A 22428-nucleotide genomic window follows, 5' to 3' on the forward strand; every position below is an offset into this window, starting at 1 on the left:
ACTTTTCTCATTGCATGGTTACAGGGAGTTTAAGCTTATTCCAAAAGGAACAAATCCAGGAAAGAATACCACACTGGTCAATCAAACCTTCATTCATACTGAGCCAATTTAGAGCCACCGATCAACATAAGAGTATATTATTATGGTCTAAATTTGAAATCCATCTTAACAGCATAAGCAGCAATACCAAAAGCAACCCTGAACAAAATGCAAATTCATTGCAGCCTTGTTCAGGTTAACTTAGATCCACCAATTAACATATTCCATGTCTTCGAACTATGGGAATAAAACAGATAGAAACATCCAAATTATGCACAGATGACACACCAGTCACAAATCAGGCAGAGGTCCAGTTGCTGTGGGATGACACCTCTATCTACAGCACAAGACACCCAAGTGCCTTTGGAATGGGCCAAACTCAACTGCAACTTAACAAAGGCATCTGAATTTCTCAGAATTGTAAAGATGAGTGTCCCAATGCCATTTAACCATTCACATTGCCCTGTAAACATTACAGTAAATCTCATTATTTAGATATAGGAGTATGCTTCTTTGCCAGGCAATTTTACCCAGTTACCTGTGTTGGACAGGGCAAAACTAAACTACAATTTACCAAAGAAGTCTGTCTTTTTTGAAAACAATAACCATTTGGGTAGTGAAATGCTATTTAACCTTTTACGGTTGCCTTTAAGATCACAGTAAATCATGTTCATTACATACAACAGAGTGCCAAATCTGACAGTCAGTTTGACCCAGTTACCTGCATTGGGCCAGGCAAACTCAACTGCAGTTTAGCAAGGGAGTATTTCCTTAAAACTGGGGAAATTGGGGTGGCGTAATTATTTAACCTTGAATACTGTCCATTATACATCATAGTTCTATTCATTCGTTAAGGTAGCGTGTCAACTTTGCCATACAATTTGATTCTTGGAATTGTGTTGGGCCGGGCAAAACTTAACAGCAATTTATCAAAGGTATCTGTCTTGCTGTTTACATTGAATAAGAAACTGGTTTGCACAAGCTGTGAAAAATGCTGGTTGGAAGCGACTAAGTAGCAACTTACCCGCACCCTCGGCGTAAGAGTAGATCCGAATAAAATGGAAGGATTATGCATTTTTTTTATCTTATCAATTGCCCCATAACCTCATTTTGGCATTTACTCTACATTCCAGAAATTCGCCTGTTAACTTGTGAGAATAAATTACCCCAGTATGAGTAAGCATCGGTGCTTCACCGGCAGGTATGTGGCGTCCCGTTCAGAGCTGGATCCTGCCGAAGTCTGAACTGGGCTAAGTGAATTCGTAAATGGACGCAGAGTTTCACCTAGCTAGTTACTATATGGGGACTGTGTTTAAATAGGACGGGTTAAAAAATACTCCTTCCGTCGTCTGGCTTGGATTTCAACGCACAGGTTTGATCTAAGTGTAGTGTAAACTGCCTGCTGATGGGAGGCCAAAGGGGACAATGGGGAGGGTACTGAGAAACACACACAGATTCCGGAGAAACAAACGGCACACCCACTGGAGGATAGAAATGTGAGGGAGCGTGACTGTCTGGGCTCCACTTCCCTACTGTGCTCACCTCTCCATATAGAACGTCGTTCGTGAGAATATTCCTAAAGTTGAGCCCACTAACCTGACTGTCGCCCTAGATACTGCATCCTTGTCAAGGGAAGACGGAATCGCCGCTGACGCTGAGAAAACAAGACGGGAAGAGAGGGCGGCTTCCCGCGAAACCCTGGAATAGCAGGAGGCGGGCTGAACGCGGCTGGTGGGTCCCGAGGGGAAGCGGCAAGCTGATCGACCGCGGCTTGAACTGTTTTTGATGCTACTTGTCGAGCGAGTCCCCACAGCATCGGCAGCTGTGCCACCTGCTTGAGACTGTTGCGTGTGATGAGCCAGCGACAGAGCGTTTCGCTCTCCGGCCGGCCTGTGTCTTTCACCCTGAACCGGGAAAGTAAAAGCTGTGCGACGGTGAGCGTGGAATTTACCCTGTCGCGGAGCTACGAGCTTCTCGCCTTGGACCTCCGTTTGGGAAGAACTTAGCCAAGGGGGAGACCCAGCGTTTTTATTTTTTTTAAACTGGAATCTTGTACAAGGAATACCCAAGAGAATCCGCCCACCAAGCGACGAGCAACGGAGATAAAAGAAGAGGAACACCGTAGTCCGAAAAGAAAGGCCAGCTGCATGTACACCGGCGGTGCTGAACAAGGAGAGCCGATGAAATGCTAGGCTTTGTCATGGAAGGAGACAGCTGGAAAAAACTGGCTTCGCTTGGAGAAAAAAATCCAAATCTTCTCCCAGTTCTGCACGCACCATTTAGCGTAGGGTCGTCTAACGAGGGGCACCGAAAAAATGTGCGTTAGATACCCAAGGGGTGCAAACAAGTGAGCCGAAATGGAGCTCTGACAAAGCTCCCTTCTACTAGTTTATGTTAATTTTACATTTTTTTTTCAGTTACAGTCAATATGCAGACATTTCGTGTATTTTACACGCAGTCGTTCAGTCACATCGTCGTCACGTTCGTGTGCCCGCTCGATGCAGCCTTGTAATCATGGTCATCTTCACACGCTTACGATATTTTTGAAAACGCAAATTTTCTGAATTTTATTTGCTTTTGACTTATACAGAGTGAGGCATCAGCTAAACGCCCGATCCGTTTATATTTCTTTTAATGATTTTAAGACATAAGCAAGTTATGTAGCCTGTGAAATTCCTTTTAAAATCGACCCCAAATGCATGTTTTTTTAAGTTTTCCTTGATAAATAAGTATTCTGTGTTAGAACAGAGAAGCAAAATTGGACATATATACAAAAGAGAAACACTGTTTTTGTTTGTTTTACCATGGCCCCTGGTAATGTATTCAAATGGTACTTTAAACCTTTAGTTTTGAGGTAGTGGTTGAGGCTAAATTAAGCTAAAGCCTAGGTTCAGTGTCAGACATTATACTATTGTTTGCACCCTCACAGACTTTTACCAAGTGTGTTTAAAGGTATTTCAGGCTTGGGATATTAAAAGCCCCTTATAAAAACATCAAAATGCCTCGAAATCGTGCTTTCTCAGAACCCGAGTATTCTGCAGAGTACTCTGCGGATTACTCGGTTAGCCTACCTTCAGATCCAGAACATGGAGTAGGACGGACCCATGAAGTGACAGTCCGTAACTCAGGTTGCTGCCTGTGTCTACCCCGATTTATGAGACTGACCTTTGCCCCTGAGTCTCTGGAAAATTTATACCAGACCTACTTCCGAAGACAGCGGCATGAAACCCTGCTGGTACTTGTGGTGTTTGCAGCACTATTTGACTGCTATATCATAGTGATGTGTGCTGTAATGTACACTGATGACAAACTGGCATCTCTACTGGTGGCCTCCATTGGCCTGGTAATCCACATCCTCCTGTACTTTCTGTGTCGGTTTGGACTACTTCCAGATCGCATCTCTCGCAAGGTGGTTCCATATTTATTGTGGATTTTGATAGCTGCTCAAATTTTCTCCTACCTGGGGCTCAGCTTTTCCATATCCCATCAGGCCAGTGACACTGTGGGCTGGCAAGCATTCTTTGTCTTTTCCTTCTTCCTCACCCTCCCTCTCCGTCTCATGCCTATAGTTTTGATCACCACCGTCTCCTGTGGGATTCACACACTAGTGCTGGGTGTCACTATTGCTCAGCAACAGCAAGAGACCATAGAGGGAGTGACACTTGTTAGACAGGTAAGTAAAAAGGAGTGAAAATCAATCTTAAAACTGATGAGAAAAATGTGAATTTTTCTTTTGTTTTCCACAAATGTAAGTCCTACAGTACCAACACCAGTTTGGGTTATACTCTTTAGGAAAAGAGAATGTATCGCCTAATAAGTTTGTGGTTTTGTAAATGTTCCATGTAAGAAACAGTATAGTTACTAATTTTTAATGGGATCAGTAATGCAATTTATTTATATAGCGCCTTTCCCATAATTACCATTTGTATTGATTAATAAATCCGATTGCCCAGCAGTTAGCTACTTTGGTCAATGCCATTAATTCATTTAACACACAAGATATGAAAGAAAAAATTTGTTTGGTACCAAAGCATTTCTTATGTCTGTAAGGATTATGAGCCTCAACATGTGGTTTCCAGCTCTTGTTGAATTAGGTATCTGTTCATTTAGGTCATGCAGAACTTGTTGTTGCACGGCACACTTTTTTTTCCCCAAGACACTTGAGGGCAGAAAGGCACTTAAAACTACATTATAGAAGGTATCCTCCCTACTCAGGAGACTCCCTTGGCTTTGAAAGCTACTTTCTATCAAGCACCTGTTAATTATATTAATTCCTCTGTAAGAAATGCCTCCGGCAATGCTGTATCAACTAAATCTCATTTGAATTAACTGACTGGTAGACCCACCTTTGTAACTAATTTTGCATTCATTCATATGCTATGGAAGTTTTGTGGAGTTCTCATTTGTGATGTTTCACCTTCCCACTTCATTGCATTCCCATGCATTTCTACTTGGATTTTTTGGAATAAATATAAGGTTGCTTTTGATTAGCTTTTTAGTCCACACAAAAGCATTTAAAGATAAGATGTAATTTGTTTGGGAAAATTAACACATTAAAATTCAACCCCAAAAATGGAAATTTCTGGTTGATTGGGTCATTATTTTTTATTGTATATTATCGACCAAAGTGAAACGTCAATGGTGAATTTTTGTGTCACAAGTTGCAAACTTGGAGTTCCCACTTTGAAGAATGTTCACGTGAAATTTACAACTGAGAGACAAGCCCATGAATGCAGCAAAAATGGTCCAGATTATAATATTTAAGAGGATAATGTTCTAGCACAGTGCTTCCCAAACCCAGTCCTGGGGACCCACTGTGGCTGCAGGTTTTTGTTCCATCCAGATTCATAATCAGTGACAACACCTGATAACACTGATCTCATTTAATTAGGTGGTATTTTTTTTCTCTTCTCTTATTCTACATTCAGAAAAGCAGAGCAACATGATTTTACATACTGTATATAAGACATTTAGAAATATTTCTGCTTTTACTATAGATTTAAGTGCTTAACACTCTTTTGTTGATTTCATTATATTTTGCCCTTTCTCTGTGCAGTTTTCCCCCATTGTTGTATCTTATTAATGACAATTAAAAACGAGCGGAGCAGACTCCCAGGTAAACAACACTGAATAATCAAAGGCTGCAACTGTTTCAGCGTCAGACCCACTAATTAGTAAATAATGGATTAGTTGAACAAATAGATCACCTAGAAAAGTAGAATGAAAATCACGATGAAAATATTGTTAAAAAGAAGAAAAAAATATTATTCCCATATAACTACTTGGTACATTTTAATATATTTTTTACCAAGCTTAGTTTTCTAATTTCTATATTACTGTATTCCCAAAACACTGAACTTGGGTAACAACAGTTCACTTAATTAGCCCAGGAGTCCAATTAAAAACAGAAACTGTTTGGAACAAAAACCTGCAGCCACACTGTTCTAGCAGGTTACATTCATTGACAATTTTAAATTGTCTCTATGTGAGTGTAGTTCTAAGCTTGAGTAGCCTTTCATTGAACAGGTCAGTCAGTCAGTCATTTTTCAACCTGCTATATCCCAACACAGGGTCACGGGGGTCTGCTGGAGCCATGCCCAGCCAGTACAGGGCACAAGGCAGGAACAAACCCCGGGCAGGGTGCCAGCCCACCGCAGGGCACACACACACACTCTAGGGACAATTTAGGAATACCAGTGCACCTAACCTGCAAGTCTTTGGACCGTGGGAGGAAACCCATGCAGACACGGGGAGAACATGCAAACTTCATGGAGGGAGGACCCGGGAAGCGAACCCAGGTCTTTGAACAGGTGCCTTATCCATTACTGTTTACATTCTTGTGTATAAGTAATACAGTGATGGGCTTCGGCCTCCTACAAACCAGAATTAGATTAGATTATGCAGATTTAAAAATGCTTTTATGTATGTATAGTTTTCTAGGGCATTAGGTTGATTAATGATTCTAAATTGACCCTCTATGAGTGTGTGCAGGTGTGTGCCCCACAGTATGTTGGTGTCCAGACTTGGTTCCTCCTTGAGAAGTGAGCTCAAGTGGTTTAGAAGGTGTATAGCTGCTTTTATATTTTGTTAGGATAAAATCATGTTAATAGCACCACCTTTCTGTGCAAGCTCTTTTTATTAATAATACATTTTAATTATATTGCACTCTTTCCATGTTCAAAGTGCTTCACAAAATTTCGAAATGGACAACAGGACATATACAACATTGAAAACAAGTTAACAACCACATAAAACATTAAATAAAGATAATACAGGAGACACAAAGCTTTGTATTAAAATAAGCGAGAGTAAACCAGAATAAATGTACAAAATACTACAAAAAAACTTGAGCAAATAACCTAATTTGTGATATAAATGCAAATAATCTTGGAGCACCTGGACAGAAAGGGTAAACTGAAAGAAAGGCCCGAAGGTCAGTTCAATGCCTTCCTAAACTATTACAAATGAGTTTTTTTTTTTTTTAATGAATTGAGTCAGCTGATCTCATTAATTTAGTGAGGTTCCAAATTCTGGGCACTACAGAGCTGCTGGCGCTGTCCCCCATATAGCCCAGGTTAGTTTGGGGCACAACAAGATTGCCAGAATCATTGGACCTTGCTAGGCAAACAGGAGTATAGTGATGGAAGAGGTTACTGCTGTAGTCCAATGCAAGGCCATTTAAAGCTTAAGCTGTAAGACACAGGGAGTCAATGAAGATGGAGCAGGATGGGCATGATATGCTCACTTTTATAGGTATTGTATCTGTAAGGACTATTGCAACAAAGTTTGGAGCCATGATATAAAAGATTAGAATAGGGCACCTGCTGGACAGGGCTATCCGGTCAGTGTTGGGTGTAATAAAACCATGGACAGTTTTCTCAGCATCAGAAAAAGAGAGGAATGAGCGAACGTGGGATAGTAGGTGGAAGTTAAAAAGTTTCTTAATGTGATTTATGTGAGTAGAATGAGAAAGAGAAGGATCAAAAATGGCATCATGATTCCTTGCAGTAAAAGAAGATCTGATGATATCACAAGAAGTATTTGAAAAGGAGCTCATTTTCTTAAGCTGAGCTTTAGTGCCAATCGGTTGCAAAGAAACACTGTAAATTATTTTTTTAGATGAAATATATGTGTTTGGAAAAATTATATTTTAACAGAAGGAATGTTTTGTATATTCATTATCTGCTAACATTTAATCAACTGCAGTAATGTGTCATAGACTGTTTTTGTGCATTTATGATCCAGTAATCAGCCTTCCTAACATCAAAAGTTAATAGTTACCTAACACAACATTGCTATTACAGTCCACATTACATAGCCCCACAGGGCTGCCTAAATGAAAACGGCAGATGAGTTTAAAAAATCCTTTAGATTTTGTTACGTGGATGTGTAATAAAATTATGTACTGTAAGTGATTGTACTTGTTTTTTTTTTATAAATATGTTTACAGTATTGGGCATGTACAGTACACCTTTCATCAGTTAATGGCAACACCAGTCCCACAGATACAACTATATACGCTACCAGGCATAATAAAGCTCTTTTTCTTTCTACTCCACTGGTTAGGATTCTTGACAGTCAGCTCTCTAGATAGTTTGTCTGTATGATGCTTATGGTGGAACATCACAATGTGGACATTAAGCTCAAGTTTATTATTACATCTACAGACATTAACAGCAAAGTTTTTTTTTTGGCTCTTTTACAATTGTGTAACAAGTAGGAAATCGTTTGCAGAGAATAGTGAAATTAGGCAAGGGAAAGTGTTTTCCAGTGTTACATTTTTTTGAGCCTGCCACAATGTATTAACAGCACTTCCTCTAGAGATTAGAACGCTGGTCACCTGAGGTAGAGAGTGTCTTCTTTAGCTTAGTGGTTAGGTTGCATTCTCTAGCACCTGTTGTGACCATGACATTTGATGTTAAGTCCCAAGTGGTAGATAAACTGTAGCAGATATTAAGAGTATGCCATGTTTTGTACAGAATTCCCACATACAGTAACTCAGGATCCATGAGTTTGAGACACAAGTATTGCTCCATAGCAAAGGATCTCTTTTTCTCAACTGCCCTGACAATAAAAACCCTCTTTCAGAAATGATCATCATCTACCGTACGTGGCGCTCTTGTCATCTACAAAGCATTAGCTATTCAAACAATGTAACCACCATTCTGATGTTTAACTGAATGGTATTGGTGGCTTCTTTTTTATATTTGTGCCTTGTAAAAATACATGTAAAACTTTTTTTTCTTCTATCTTTCTTATTCAAGTTCGAAAATTTTGCTAGTCAAGAACAATGGGTCTTAATGCTTTTCCCACTGTGCCCCTTTAGTGTCGGCATTTCATTGCTATAACAGTTGGCAATTAAGTCTATATTTTCTGTAGCTGCTTGGATGATACAGTATATTACATGTGAAATGTATTATAATAATAATAATTATTAATTCATTACGTTTATGTACAACCTGTTCCATGTGTCCCACTTTTTCTTATTGTTTCAAGATTTATTAAATATATATTTTATAACATAAGTTAAAAGAATGTAGACACTGGTGGGATTATTAAAGGGACTGTAATTAACTGAAAACTTGTTTAGGTAGTCCTGTGGTTTTTTTTTTAGCTCTCAAAATTTTCGTATTGCATTTTTATAGAGTACAGACAACTTTTTTGGAAAATAGAATACTTTTTCGGAGTGCCTCGGGAAAGCCATTACTTACATATGTGTAATCAATACAAGTTAATGTGACTAATTAATCAGACTGTTTCAGTTGTTTACTTTTCAGCTGGCTGCTCTCTTAACTATACTATAGAATCTGCTTATAGCAGAACAAATTATGTTTTAACTCTTTTTTGCTGGCATTTCCTGTATACTTTGTTGGCTGTAGTTAAATCTTATTGACGTTTGTAAAACTGTGCCAACGTGTAATATGTGTATGTTAACTATTAAAATGTCATCAAATATTAAACATAATGTACATTGCAAATTAAGAATATTATTTTCACAACAGAAAATGTACTTAAAATTAGTTGTATCAGCTAGGTGTCTTATTTTGTGGTTTGATAGAAATCCCAAAGTAATAAACAATTCTAGAAGATGCTGTAATAAGTATAAAAGCAGTTTTACTGTGATGAATTAGAATTTTCTTGTTGTTTCGGTTAAATATCATTAGGGGCAGCAGAGGTGTGTTGATGGGAATCCCAAAGTAATAAAAGAGGCTAAAATATGCTGTAATAAGTATAAAGCAGTTTTACTGTGATGAATCAGAACTTCCTTGTTGTTTGCTTTAAATATCATAAGAGTCACCAAAATTATGCAGAGGTAATGTGCATGAATTATCCCCAGCAGGTGGCAGTGATGAAGTGATGTAATACAAACCCACACACGTGAAGAGTATAGGTTCACATACAAGGTCTTTTGCTGAACAGAGGGAGTGATCTTAGGTTTCATATTTTAAATACTGAATTAATAATTTTCATATAAGTAATCTGTAATTTTTCTAATATTTGTATTACTGCACACCATTGCATTTTTTCAAAACACATTATGATATTTACCTGATATTTCACAAACCCATAATGATGTTATAATTTCTTAAATGGTTCTGCATTAAGTATTTCTGTAGATAATTAAGTTAAGTAAATGCAAAATATGAATGTTTTTCTGTTGGTAAACACAGTACATTTATTGTCTATTCAACAATTCCGTGCCAATTTAGTGGTTATATATAAATATATATATGTTTCCTTTCAGCTGTTTGCAAACATTGCCATATACTTGTGTACCATCACAGTAGGCATCATGTCCTACTATATGGCTGACCGTAAGCACCGCAAGGCATTTTTGGAAGCAAGGCAGTCTCTAGAGGTCAAATTGAACCTGGAAGAGCAGAGTCAACAGCAGGTATGCTTCACTTTTTTCCTCTGTCCTTTTAGTTTTGTAAGGGTATGATTGTTAAGCACTTCTGGCTAACTTGCAGCAGTTTCCCCTTTATGTTTTTTTAAATTTTTTTTAAAGAAACAAAAAAAAAAAGAAAGAGACATTGTGTTAGGATTTCTGTCTGCGAAAATTAAAATGCACTGACTATCACTTTGCCTTTTGACCATGACCCTGCCTAGTCTTTTTTATGTTATGTTCTGCTCAGTCATTTTAGAACTTTTCCGTTTCAACTTTATTCTGTTAGTTTGTGTTGCTTGTCAACTGCTGTGTTTGCATAAAATAGGTATTAATTTTGGTGAAACAATAATACATCAAAATTAGTAGATTTCAGAATAAAGTAGTTTGAGAAATTATGTCAAACTGGTCTGGAAGAAATAATTTTGTTTTAGCTCACAACTCTTGGATACAGCATAAATACATACATATATTCTTCAACCTGCATAATCCAGTTCAAGATCATGGGGGGAATGTTCAGATAGGTTTCTTGATTATCCCAACAAATTACATATCAAGTGGTGTATTAAGCTAGTTTATAATACTTTTGAAATTGTTGGTTAGAGTCACAAAGAGCAATATAATGTGGTGGTTTTATCTGTTACTACAGTAGTTGGGGTACAGACAGCACCAACACAGCACAAATTAATTTTCAGAGTAAACCATAGTCTATGTTGTTCCTTTGTACAAATGGGAATCTATCCAAAATTTGGTATAGATATGCATACTAGGAAAACATAATCTAGAGCAGGCATGTCAAACTCACTACCATTGGTGGGCCGCTTCGACTGCCATACGTGCGTCAGTGGGCCGCACTGTAACAAATACTATTATACAAAGTTACTGTAGCTTTCTTTCCAATACCGAGAACTTTAAAAAATGTTAACACTTAAAGTTTAAAGAAAAGCAATTTATTTCCATACAATCTCCGTATAACAGTATACAATTAGAGTCTTAGCCTCTTAGCTAGGTCCTTATATTATTATATTATATTCATTACTAGCTAACCCGCGGCGTAACATACGCCGCATAATTATGTATTGATGGGTGAACACTTGCTGAACGACACAGTTGTCCAAATGGGGTGGGTTTGTGGATACCACTGTGAGTGAATGAAAAGATGGACCTCTGGAGAGAGCAACATACAATTGTCCGTGACTGAAAGCGGGATCGTCTGTGACGATGGAGGCCACGCTGGTGAAAGTTACTTCGTCGGTAGGGATAAGTTTCAGCACTTGTTCATTAAGGTGCAGTGAGTCTTCGTTGTTGACGCTTAATATAGCTTGCGTACTGAGTTGTTCCGGAGTCACAGTTGAGAAACACTTTTTTAATGTCTTTTAAGCACAGGGAAAAAAATTAACATGTGAAACATCCGTAATGTAATAAGCCACCAAGAAAAGTAACATTGCAACAATGCACGCTACGATCCATTCGCTGTAAACAGAAGTGAAAACAAAATCGAGGCCGGTGCATTCTTTAACTGCCTTGTAGTGCAATGGTAGTGCTGCTGTTTTGCAGTAAGGAGTCTGTGGAAGATTTTGGTATTATTATTCTTATGCGTCCAGCGTTCTCTCTCTCGCGCACCTGTATGCGTGTGTGTGTCGCTCGCTCTCTCTCGCTCGCTGCACGTGTTCCTGCAGGCATACCAGTAAGTGATGGAACTCTGGAGAGAGCAACATACAACTGTCCGTGACTGAAAAATGGTTTTGGCAGATACATTCACATCTTTTTGAAAGTTTGGCCCTGTGCCTTATCAATTGTCATTGCAAAGGCAAATCTAACAGGAAATTGTCTTTGCTCAGATGCACGCGCAGGCTCTCTCTCAGCAGCACAGGAGCCTTCCCAGCCACCATCTCTCTCTCTCTCAACAGCACGCGAGCTCCCTCCCCCTCTGTCTATCAGAAGCACATGAGCCCTCTCTCTCTCTAACATTGCAGCAGTTGTATAAACACTTTTTTTTAAAATGAGTTTTAAGCACAGGGGGGAAAAAAACCCAGGCTCCCTGCATGCGCAGGCTCTCTCTCTCAGCAGCAGGCGAGCCTCCCCAGCCCTCTCTCTCTCTCAGCAGCACGCGAGCTCCCTCCCCCTCTGTCTCTCAGAAGCAGGCGAGCCCTCTCTCTCTCTGTTACATTGCAGTAGTTGTATAAACACTTTTTTTTAAAATGAGTTTTAAGCACAGGGGGAAAAAAAGGTACATTTGAACAAATCCAAACTTTATGTAAAAGTCAACCAAGATAGTAACATTGCAGGAGTTCACCATTTTTAATCAGGCGACTGACAGTAGTGGAGTCAGGCACAGAGAAGGTCAGCTGCTGAGAAAGCGTCTCGACTGTTGCAGGGCGGGGAAGCAGGTGAGACGCTAATGAAAAAGAGGCACAGGGCTTATTGGTTTTTAAAGATTGCTTCCTTCATTGTGTTTTAACTTCAGTTTTAAAGGATTGCGCGGCTCTCTCTTGCGCTGCCTGTGTGGGCCTCTGTCTCTCTGTGGCGTTGCCTCTGTGTGTGTGCGTGCGGCTCTCTCTCTCGCGCTGCCTGTGTATGCCTCTGTCTCTCTCTGGCGCTGCCTCTGTGTGTGCCTCTGTCACTGCCTGTGTGTGCGCGCGGCTCTCTCTCTCGCGCTGCCTGTGTGTGCCTCTGTCTCTCTCTGGCGCTGCCTCTGTGTGAACCAAGATTCCACTGAGGTTGACTAATGAAAAGTCAACGTGGCTCAGAGCTGCAAGTGGACTGTGGCACAGACAAACAGAAATGACGGCATGTTTTTCGAGGCGTCGCGTCCGAGTTGGTGGGCGTGGCTGTGATTTTTTCGTCGTATCCAATGGTCTAAGAGTTGGTGGGCGTGGCTCCTTCCTGTGTGCGCCATTGGCGTCTTACTTGTCGGCCGTTTAGTGAATCCACGCCCCTTCCAGCGTGCTTTCCATGGTTGGCTACTTGTCTTCTGGCTTAGTGAATTATATATATAGATATTCATTGCTTATATAGGAGTCTTACAGTGTGAGATCTATTTCTTTTGTCCCGACACTTGGCATCTCTTGTTAGTAACCAGTTTGTCAATATCAGGCTTGAAATCTTGTGCAGCTGCAACTTTTATGAGGGATGAAAGGTGCTCGACAGTAAGTCTTGAGCGATGTGGGGTTTTTGGTAGCTTTCATTAACGAAAACAATTGCTCACAAAGGTAAGTGCTTCCAAACATTGACAGTACTCTCGATGCCAACTTACGGATCTGCACATACGAGGGTGGCAGGTAAGCATACAAGCCTGGCACACCAACTTCGTTGTATTTTGCCTTCAGAATAGAATCTGACTGCAGTTCAATTAATTCCATTTGGATATTCTCAGGCGCATTCTCAACGTTGTAAGAGTAGGGTGACGTAAACAGCGCAAAGTCCTGCTCGTGTGAACTGAAATCACGAAAATGCTCACTGAATTAATTGCTCAGTAATTCAAGTTGGAAAATAAATCCTCCAAAAATCAAATTTTACTTTACTAAGTTTACTTCAAAGTTTATATTGTAAAATAAGCCGATATGCAAAAAGCCACCTGACCTACACTAATTATACAAACTCAAAATCACAAAAATATATTAATAAACAACTCACCAACTTCTCGCGTCCACTTCAGATCTTCAGCTGTTGTCTGCACTAACTGTTCGTTACAATACTAGCACAAAATTACATAAAACTAGAGCAAAAAAACGTGAAAATATGCGGGCTATTACTACTTGTGATGGTCAGTTCTGCCCAGTGGCCAGTCTCAGCACAGCCAGTAGTGTAGCCTGCCAGGGGCGGCTCTAGGCTCGTGGCGGCCCTGGGCAGAGAAAGAATCGGTGGCCCCTTCGCCCGCCAATGTCAATATGGTATCTCATGCACGGCGGGTGGCCACGTCCATTGCAGACACTGCATAGCCGCCTCGTGCTCATGACACGCTTCTATATGCGCGTGTCCATATCTTGAAAACCAAGTAGCGGCCCATGATATTCTCATTACGGCAGAACGTTATAATACTACATATACAGTAGCTTACTGCTCCGACTCTAGCGACATTAGTAAATACAGCGTACTAATTAACAAGAAACACAAAGTTTTTCGGCCACATTGCCGTCAGCTGTGCTGTTATTTTCTCTTTCTGTTTTATATTCAATATATATTGGCATGGTGGCCCTTGGGATTTGGCGGCCCTGTACAGGTGCACAGTTTGCACATGCATAAGGCCGCCCCTGCTGCCCGCTGCTGCAGCCTAGCACTTCAGTTGTGACGTTGCGGCTCATTAACTTTGGCCAAGGCTCGTGGCTATACTAGCAGATGACGTTTCCGGTACTGTAATGCCATGGGAAAACACGCTTTTGTCAGAAGGCAGAAGTAAGAAAAGTCAATAAGTAACGCCGAAGATGCAGAATGATTCAATCACAAACGATAGTAATCATTTTGTACAATTGCAGTGCTAACTAGGATCTGTCATGCGGGCCGCATGCGGCCTGGGGGCCGCGTGTTTGACATGCCTGATCTACAGTACCTGGTGATGTCTGGTTATGCGGTCACTGACAACATTTTGGAATAAAACATAGTCTACGGTGCAAAAGTTGATGGAAATTGGTACAACAGTTTGGATTTGCATCCTGGAATGACACACACACATTTTAATGTATATATTACATTTATACTTTAAAGCTATTGATTGTTTTTATATCTGGAACATGTGCAGGTATTGATTAAGTAATATATCAAAGATAATCAGTACTTACTGTAATTTTAGTCAGTCAGTCAGTCATTATCCAACCCGCTATATCCCAACACAGGGTCACAGGGTCTGCTGAAACCAATCCCAGCCAACACAGGGAGCAAGGCAGGAACAAATCCCCAGACAGGGCGCCAGCCCACCACAGGGCACACACACACACACACTAGGGACAATTTAGAGTTGCCAATCCACCTAACCTGCATGTCTTTGGACTGTGGGAGGAAACCCACGCAGACACGGGGAGAACATGCAAACTCCACGCAGGGTGAACCTGGGAAACGAACCCAGGTCTCTTTACTGCGAGGCAGCAGCACTACCGTGCCGTGAAAACAACATGTCTATTGTTTTCTAGACATATATATAGTTACACCTAATTGGTCTATTTCAAATAATACATCTTCCAAAGGAGTATTCCAGGGTTTTCCTTTTATCAAAGAACAATCAGTCTGTTGATAGTAATAATAACACATTTTATTTATGTAGCACCTTTCCCATGTTCAAGGCGCTTGCCTAGTACAGTCTTTAATTTTCTGGTTGAATGTTGATGCAGAAAAAATGGACCTAAAGTAAACCTTTTGCAACCCAGGTTCACCGTGGAGGCTTAAAATTGCATAGATATAGTATATTGTAATTTAGTAATGCTTAAGCCTGGTCTTTACCTGGTTAAAAGAAAACTGTTTGATCTGCTTAATTCAGAATTTTGGAAATTCCTGTTTTTATTAGGCACAAACACATCACCATAATTTCAGATTTTCTCCTAACATTTTCAATTATTCCGTGGCAAAGGAACAAATAAGAAGAATATTGTTTAAAAAATAGTTTATGTATAAAACAGAATCAAAGCAATACATTTCATGAAAATGTTATTGTTATCCAATGCCTGAGTACTTGAGGCAACCTGTAACTAACAGAATATATATAGTGTTTCACCTCATAATTTAGGACAATTTAAAAAATGATATAATTTTTTATTTATATAAAGTAAGTAGGTAAATCAAAATTCAGACCAAAGATGGTGAAGAACTATCAGATATGTGAGACTATTACAGTATGAGGTACTAGAAGATGATTCTATGTATTTACACGGTATACTGCCTGTCTCTTTGGCTGCTTTGACAACTCTGAGGTGCAACTTCAAGGAGCTGCTCACTCAGAGGATAGACAAGTGATCCTGGCATCAAAAAAAAAACTATCCTCAATAAGCTTCAGTCAGTGCACATAACATATAAAGCAGCATATATTTTGATTATACAATCCTTTAATTTATACAAGTTTACCTGTTAAGGTTTGTATAAACTAAACTAGTATAGTAAGACTTTGCTCTTGGGTGTTTTCTGTCTTTCTTTTTTTTGTTGTACTTTCTGATTTACAGTTATCCCTTGGGATTCTTTGGGGTTATGAGTACAAGACCCCCATGAATGTGAAAATCCATTAATATGTATTGCCCCCCCCCCTCCCCACCTGATATCTTATCACTGTACTTTTGACCACAAGCCTTACCAATAAAACACAATTATTTAACAAATTCTAGACAGTAACATGCAGAGTCTTCACAGCCGCTTGTGTTGCACCTTCACTGATTTTCTGCTGTTTTTTCTTGATATACCTTACTGTCACTTACCCCATGTAGTTTGTAGTGGTGGCTGAGAAAAAAATATTCAAAATTAACGGTCCAATGTAGAGACTTAATTCTGGACCCTAGCAAATTATGTGAAAAACGTACGTAACTCGTGTTGTATAATCTACATGTTCAATATTCATTCGTATGGCTGAAATGTTCAAAATATGATCATTTTTTTGCTCAAATATAATTAACAGTTACTTCCTGGAAAGGTGTCATTTACAATAAAAAGGAAACATGTCATTCCCACGTTGTGCATTTGATTTTATGATCTGCCTGTAACCCTCATTCACTGGTTGAGAGTCCTGTCTTTAATTCAGATATACAGCATTATGAGAATGACATCTTTCCTGTTTACTACTTGTAAAATATGCAAAATAATTTCCATTTAATTATTGGTGACAAACCTGCAAATAAATAGGTCCATGAACGATAAACATGAGAATTGCCGGGTTTGATTGAATATTAATGAAAAAAGCCCCTGCTGCTAACACACTGATGTACAGTATATGAGCTTTTACAGTATACAGTGAATCAATAAATACCACATGGAAATACCACACTATTTGTACAGTGCTTGTATGATAAAAACAAATCTTTTAAATTTAATTTCAGTTAGACAAATTTTCAATAACTACATAAGTCTTAAAGGGACAGACTGGGGCAAACATTTAAGTATGAAGATGGTTAAGGAGCAGTAGATTAGGTTTCAAAGCAATTTATATACAAAGCAAGACAAATACATCTTGAAATTTAGAAACTTTACAAAGTTTAGGCGAATCCTTGGTGAATGACTTTGAAGCTAAGAAAGAAATACCAAAAGAAAATGTAGCTATGTAACATTCACAAGACAGTTAACTCCAAAATTTACTGCAGTGCGTATGAGGACATGACAGAAGCAGTTAAAAAGGACATTATAAATGCTGAACAACATACAATGAGGAATATCGTGGAAAATTCAAAAGTTGACCAGAAGAAAATCTTTTAGTATAGGAGAAAGTGAAGTGTATTAGGGTTAAATGAAATATAAATAAACTGAAATAGAAAATGTTCTAAATTCATATTTTTGAGGTTTTTATGTGAAGAAGGCAGTAACCTTATAGTTATTAAAACTCACTCGATAATTTATATACAGAGAGAAAATGCTACTAGGATTAAAGAGGATGAAATCAAATCCATTTCTGGTACTGAAGAACAATTATCACTAGATCATTCAAGGGAGTCAGTGCTTACATACTGTATATAAATCCTTAATGTGTGTTTTTCAGAAATGACTGCACAGTCAAGAAATCCCTGAAGAATGTACCATTATATAAAAAAGATGTGTTGAATCCTAGTAACTGTTTCAGTGAACTTAACATGTATCATGGGTAAATTTAATGTAAAAGACTGAGTAACACATATTAAGAACAGGTTTATTACTGCAGAATATGAAACAAATATTAAGAAAAATTTTCTTCACACAATGAACCATAGCTATGATGAATATATTATCAAGTAGTATGCTGGATAGTAATACTTCTGAGATCTTCAAACTTCAGCTGCATCATGTTGTTTTAAATTTGGGTGAATCGAGATTGAAAGGCTATTGTATGTTAGGCTCTGCAGTTTGTTCTAATCAAAATATTTTTTTTGTTCTTAATTAATTTCACATGCTTTGTACATTTTCAGCAATAGCAGATTAAATGACTTGCTCAGAGTCATACACTGAGTCAGAAGTAGGACATAAACCTTCAACTGCAGTATGTGGTTTATAGTCCAACATGCAAGACTCTGGTGCCTGAAATTAGTTAGGTGGGCAGTTAATCATAGAATAAGCAGACTTATGCTTTTAGCTACTTTGAGTTCCAGGTAGAATTGATTACAGCTTTTTATAATTTCTCATTCAAAGCCTGTTTTGCTGCAAACATGTTTAGAAGAAAAAATGTTTTATGGATTGTTGAACCATAGGTGTACAGAAGGTTATTACTGCTGCTGATAAAAGTATTGTTTCATAAAAGTATTGTGTTATTTCACAAATGAGTTGCATTATCCTGCAACATTTTTTGTGTTATTCCTCAAAAGTGCTGCGTTAATATCACAGTAATTATTGTTACCTTGTAAAAGTATTGTGTTATTTTGCAAAGATATTGCCTGCTGCTGCCAGTAATATACAGTAGTACATCTATGTGCTTCAGTTGTCCATTAACATCTATTGAGGGAGAGATTAAGCATGAGTACAGTGTGCAGTTAAATAACAAGAACTGAACAATCTATTATAGATGAACATTTTGCCAGGTTAAAGTTTAGTAAATTTAGTACAGATTTTTAACATAAAGTAGTAGAAAAAAGCTAGCATTCCTTCCTAATAGTGCCAGAGTCTGAATGGAGTTTTTACGTTTTCTGCTCAGATTTCTCAATTAATTGATGTCAGTGAGTGATTACATCTTTGAACACTGAAGACTGGAAATGTGTCAGTAAAACATCTCAATTACCAACAATCGTTTGTTTTCATGTGTTGTGAAGTAAATATTCATCTTCTTATACATTTCCAACCTGAGCCCATTTAGATCTGAGGTATGAACAATAGGTACTGCACCACCATATCACTTTGTTTCAAAATAGCAAAAAGCTGAATTAAAGCTAAACTGATGCTTTATTTTTCTGTTACTAGATTGCACACAGCACATTCCTTTCTACTTGGTTGTGTGATTGAACCCTATAACAGACCGCCGGTCCACCACTGTCACTAGCCCACAGTGACCCTATATTGGGAAAATTAAATTGAACCCTCAGCACATATAGGATTAAATATACAGTATATAATATACTGTATATTGTGTGTTGTTGTTGTTGTTTTTTTTAATTATTTTTTTCTTTGAATGGTAGGAATAAGCTTCCATAGAAAAAGCACTTCAAATATATAAAGATATGACAGGCATAAGGATATAGGGGAATGGAGAGACAAAATATGATACACATAATAACTGAATAAGGCAGTATGCCAGAAACATCGAAATGGTTTCAATCCCCTTTTGTGACTTATTCATGGATATTGTAGTACTTTTTGTGGTCAGTCAGGGATTGAGGTGCAGATAATTAGGGTTTCAAGCTTGAATTAAATATTTTCATTTCAGGTCATGCACATAACACTCTTAGAAAGGTGGGAGGGCTTTGTGGTAAGGAGTAATTGGCAGAAGCATTGTCTGATTGAAGTGAAGGGGAGTTTACATGGGGTTGATGATTTTTCTTTGATTATGAAGGCAAAATATAGCTGTAAATTGAAATAGAATGAGGTATATTGGTAGATGGCTAGTTTATTTTAAGAACATTGCTTGAAGAACAGAGAAATACATTGTAAACAAAACAAATGTAATCATATGTAAGAAAATGTATAAGCAAATATGGTTCCTATGATGGAAACTATACTTTTGTAATTATTGTATAAAGAGATCAGGACTGTATTAATACTAAACAGAGGGACAATTTACTGATTGAGGTTCTGAACATAACAGCAGAAAAGGGTTCAGGTGGAATGCAGTCAATGTTCAGTGCCATTAATTACTGCAAGCTGACATGTTGTGTTTAAGCATTGTGGCTTCTTCCACCAATAACCATGGTAAATCTAATTCTGACTGATAAGCATCAGTGGCTTCAGGTATTGAGTAATTATGTTGGAGCAAAAAAGAAAAGAAAGCACAAATAAAATTGCATGTGGTTATGTGTTTATTTCTGGTTCCACTGCTTCATTTGACGGGACAGAACCAGAACTTAATTTCTCTTCTCGTTTTTGATTACCTGTAGGAATATGTTTACTAAAGATGTACTGTATATTTGTGCAGTAATGCAACAAGAGTTAAGTCTGTTACTGCAGTATTAAGTTTGCACTTGATCCTTGCAATACTACATTTGTTTTAAGGTTAAAAAAATAGTTATTGCTGGAGTATGTACTTAGGTTTAATGCTAAAACAATGTGTAGAATATTACAATCAAAGTATTAAGCACAGAAAATTGAAATTTTATGATAACTTATTTTATTTCCGAACTCTCTCAACAAGTACAGTATGTCCTACATTAATTAAATAAATTGCTTTATATTTGTTCCAAGATGGTTGCAGAATTGTTAAAATTCTAAGAGCTCAGGAGTTAAGCAAGGTGAGCTTTCATTTTACAAGCTTGATATTGCTATTGAATTTTTATTAGTTCATATTCCAAATTGTAAGGTGAAGAGAGAAGTGAATATCAAATGTATTCTACAGTGAAATTTGATATGAAATGAGAAGAATTTTAACAGCTATCCTTTATGGTTTAATAATAGGGATGAGCACAAGTAACCAAGAGATGCATATGTCTCTCAATGTCTTTTGATCTTACCAGTCTTTAAGAGTGTCATTGTTTTAAATGTTCCATTAAAATAGAAAGATGATGCACTTTTATATAAGCTTTGAAAAATAAAATTTGTTACACAAACATTTGTTTGTGTACTGCAATCATTTATCTTTATCTTATTAAAAATGCAATTATCTCGTGATGCTTTTTCACTGGGAGTTCGCATGAAAGCAAAGAATTACTATGACATATGGGTACCATATGTAATCAACCCTGCTCTGAACTGTATTGGAGTGCTTACCTTTCAAAAATAACAAACTCCCGGCTAGCAAAACAGAAGCCCTGCAACTCATTATTGCAAAGTATTCAATGAACTTTAAAACACTGCAGCCCAGCACCCTCATCGCAGCCCAGACTCACATTTTTGTCTGTCCTGAATGGGTGCCCCTGCCTATTGCTCTTTTGAATCGCCCAACAGTAATAGGCTTTATCACTTGCTAGAGCCTTTGTTCCCACCTTGGCAGTGAGACTGCTGCACTAACCAGCACACAAGTGTTAAATAAAGCCTCTCATAAGATCATACCAGCAATACAAAAAGAGAAAAGCAAATTAATTAAAGAGGGGATTAAACCACTAATATGTTATTCATTAACTGTGCATCAAAGTGACTGTTTGCCATTCACACCGGCCTGACTCTTGTGTGTTGTGGAAACATAATGTAACATGGCATAGCCACAGATTTCAGGGGCAAGCAAAGTTTGAGTGTTCTCACCTCCCAGAAATGTTTAACTGTTTTCACTCCTAGGTTCTTCCTGAGCATTTATATAACTATAAGTATAACTTGCATGGGGAATTGCATCTTTTCTGGACTCCCACTATTAACAAGGATGCCTTTTGATCCTGTATAAAATTTGTCCTGAAAATGCTTATGATTAACATTGACAATGAAAAAAGTAAATAAAAAAATGTAAGGTACCTTGATTGTGATCTTAAGTTCCAATTAGGCAAGTCCCTGACCAGCTAAGCAACCATCAACTATTGAATAGTAAGTGTATGTCATTTAAAGTTGATTTTTGTTAGTGCAACTGATGTTAAACGTGGAGAGAGAAATGCAACATGGAACTAGCTAGCAAACATAAGTCATGTTTTGATTCATGTCTTATTGAGCATTTCTGAGTATTGTCAGGAAAATAGAAATTACTGTTTCCATGATTTATGTGCAATGAAGCAGTACTTTTGCCTGAAACAAAATATACATGTCTATTTTGCTGAAACTGAAAACTAGGCTGAATGTCCATATTTTATTTTATACTCTATTTTATTTTTTTAAGTTAATCCCTAAATCCATTCAGATATATTAAAAATAATAAAGAGTGATCAGATGGTTGTAAAGTTGATGAATGGGATGTTTGCACTTTCCCTCCATATTTTACCTTTGTAGGTCACACAGCAAATACCATTTAAAATAATTTGCAGAGCCATTAATCCAGATTACATATGCCCCATATTTTTGTAAATTATGCAGTAGAATACTCAAATAATTTTTGGTGTGGTCCTGTTGTAGAGGGCAGTTATCAATTAGAAATTAGTACTTATTGTACTAAGTTTTAATTCTGGCAGTAGATTTGTCAATTTTTAAACAACAGATTTGTGAAGATCTCTTTGTGGGTTTGCTTAATTTGATCTGACAAGACTGCTTTTGTCACAAGTACTAGACTGAAATATATAATCTGAGTAAAATCTTAAATGAATGATATTACACAATAAATGGCAGTTTGATCTGTTATGGAAGACTCTTAA

The 22428-nt window shown here is 37.9% G+C and overlaps 1 protein-coding gene across 2 annotated transcripts in view; it reads left to right on the plus strand.

Annotated features, from left to right (window-relative positions):
• The first annotated feature begins 1512 nt into the window (after positions 1-1512).
• The window catches only part of adcy3a (adenylate cyclase 3a), a 157558-nt gene continuing 136642 nt past the window's right edge, over positions 1513-22428 (plus strand). For both annotated transcript variants that reach the window (XM_028796776.2, XM_028796777.2), the window contains exons 1-2: positions 1513-3712; positions 9785-9934. In XM_028796776.2, the coding sequence (XP_028652609.1) occupies positions 3038-3712; positions 9785-9934 (825 nt within the window). In that variant the 5' untranslated portion in view covers positions 1513-3037. The remainder of the gene's footprint in view (positions 3713-9784; positions 9935-22428) is intronic.

Source organism: Erpetoichthys calabaricus, chromosome 3 (assembly GCF_900747795.2).
Source record: "Erpetoichthys calabaricus chromosome 3, fErpCal1.3, whole genome shotgun sequence".
In the NCBI taxonomy this organism is placed as follows: Eukaryota; Metazoa; Chordata; class Cladistia; order Polypteriformes; family Polypteridae; genus Erpetoichthys; species Erpetoichthys calabaricus.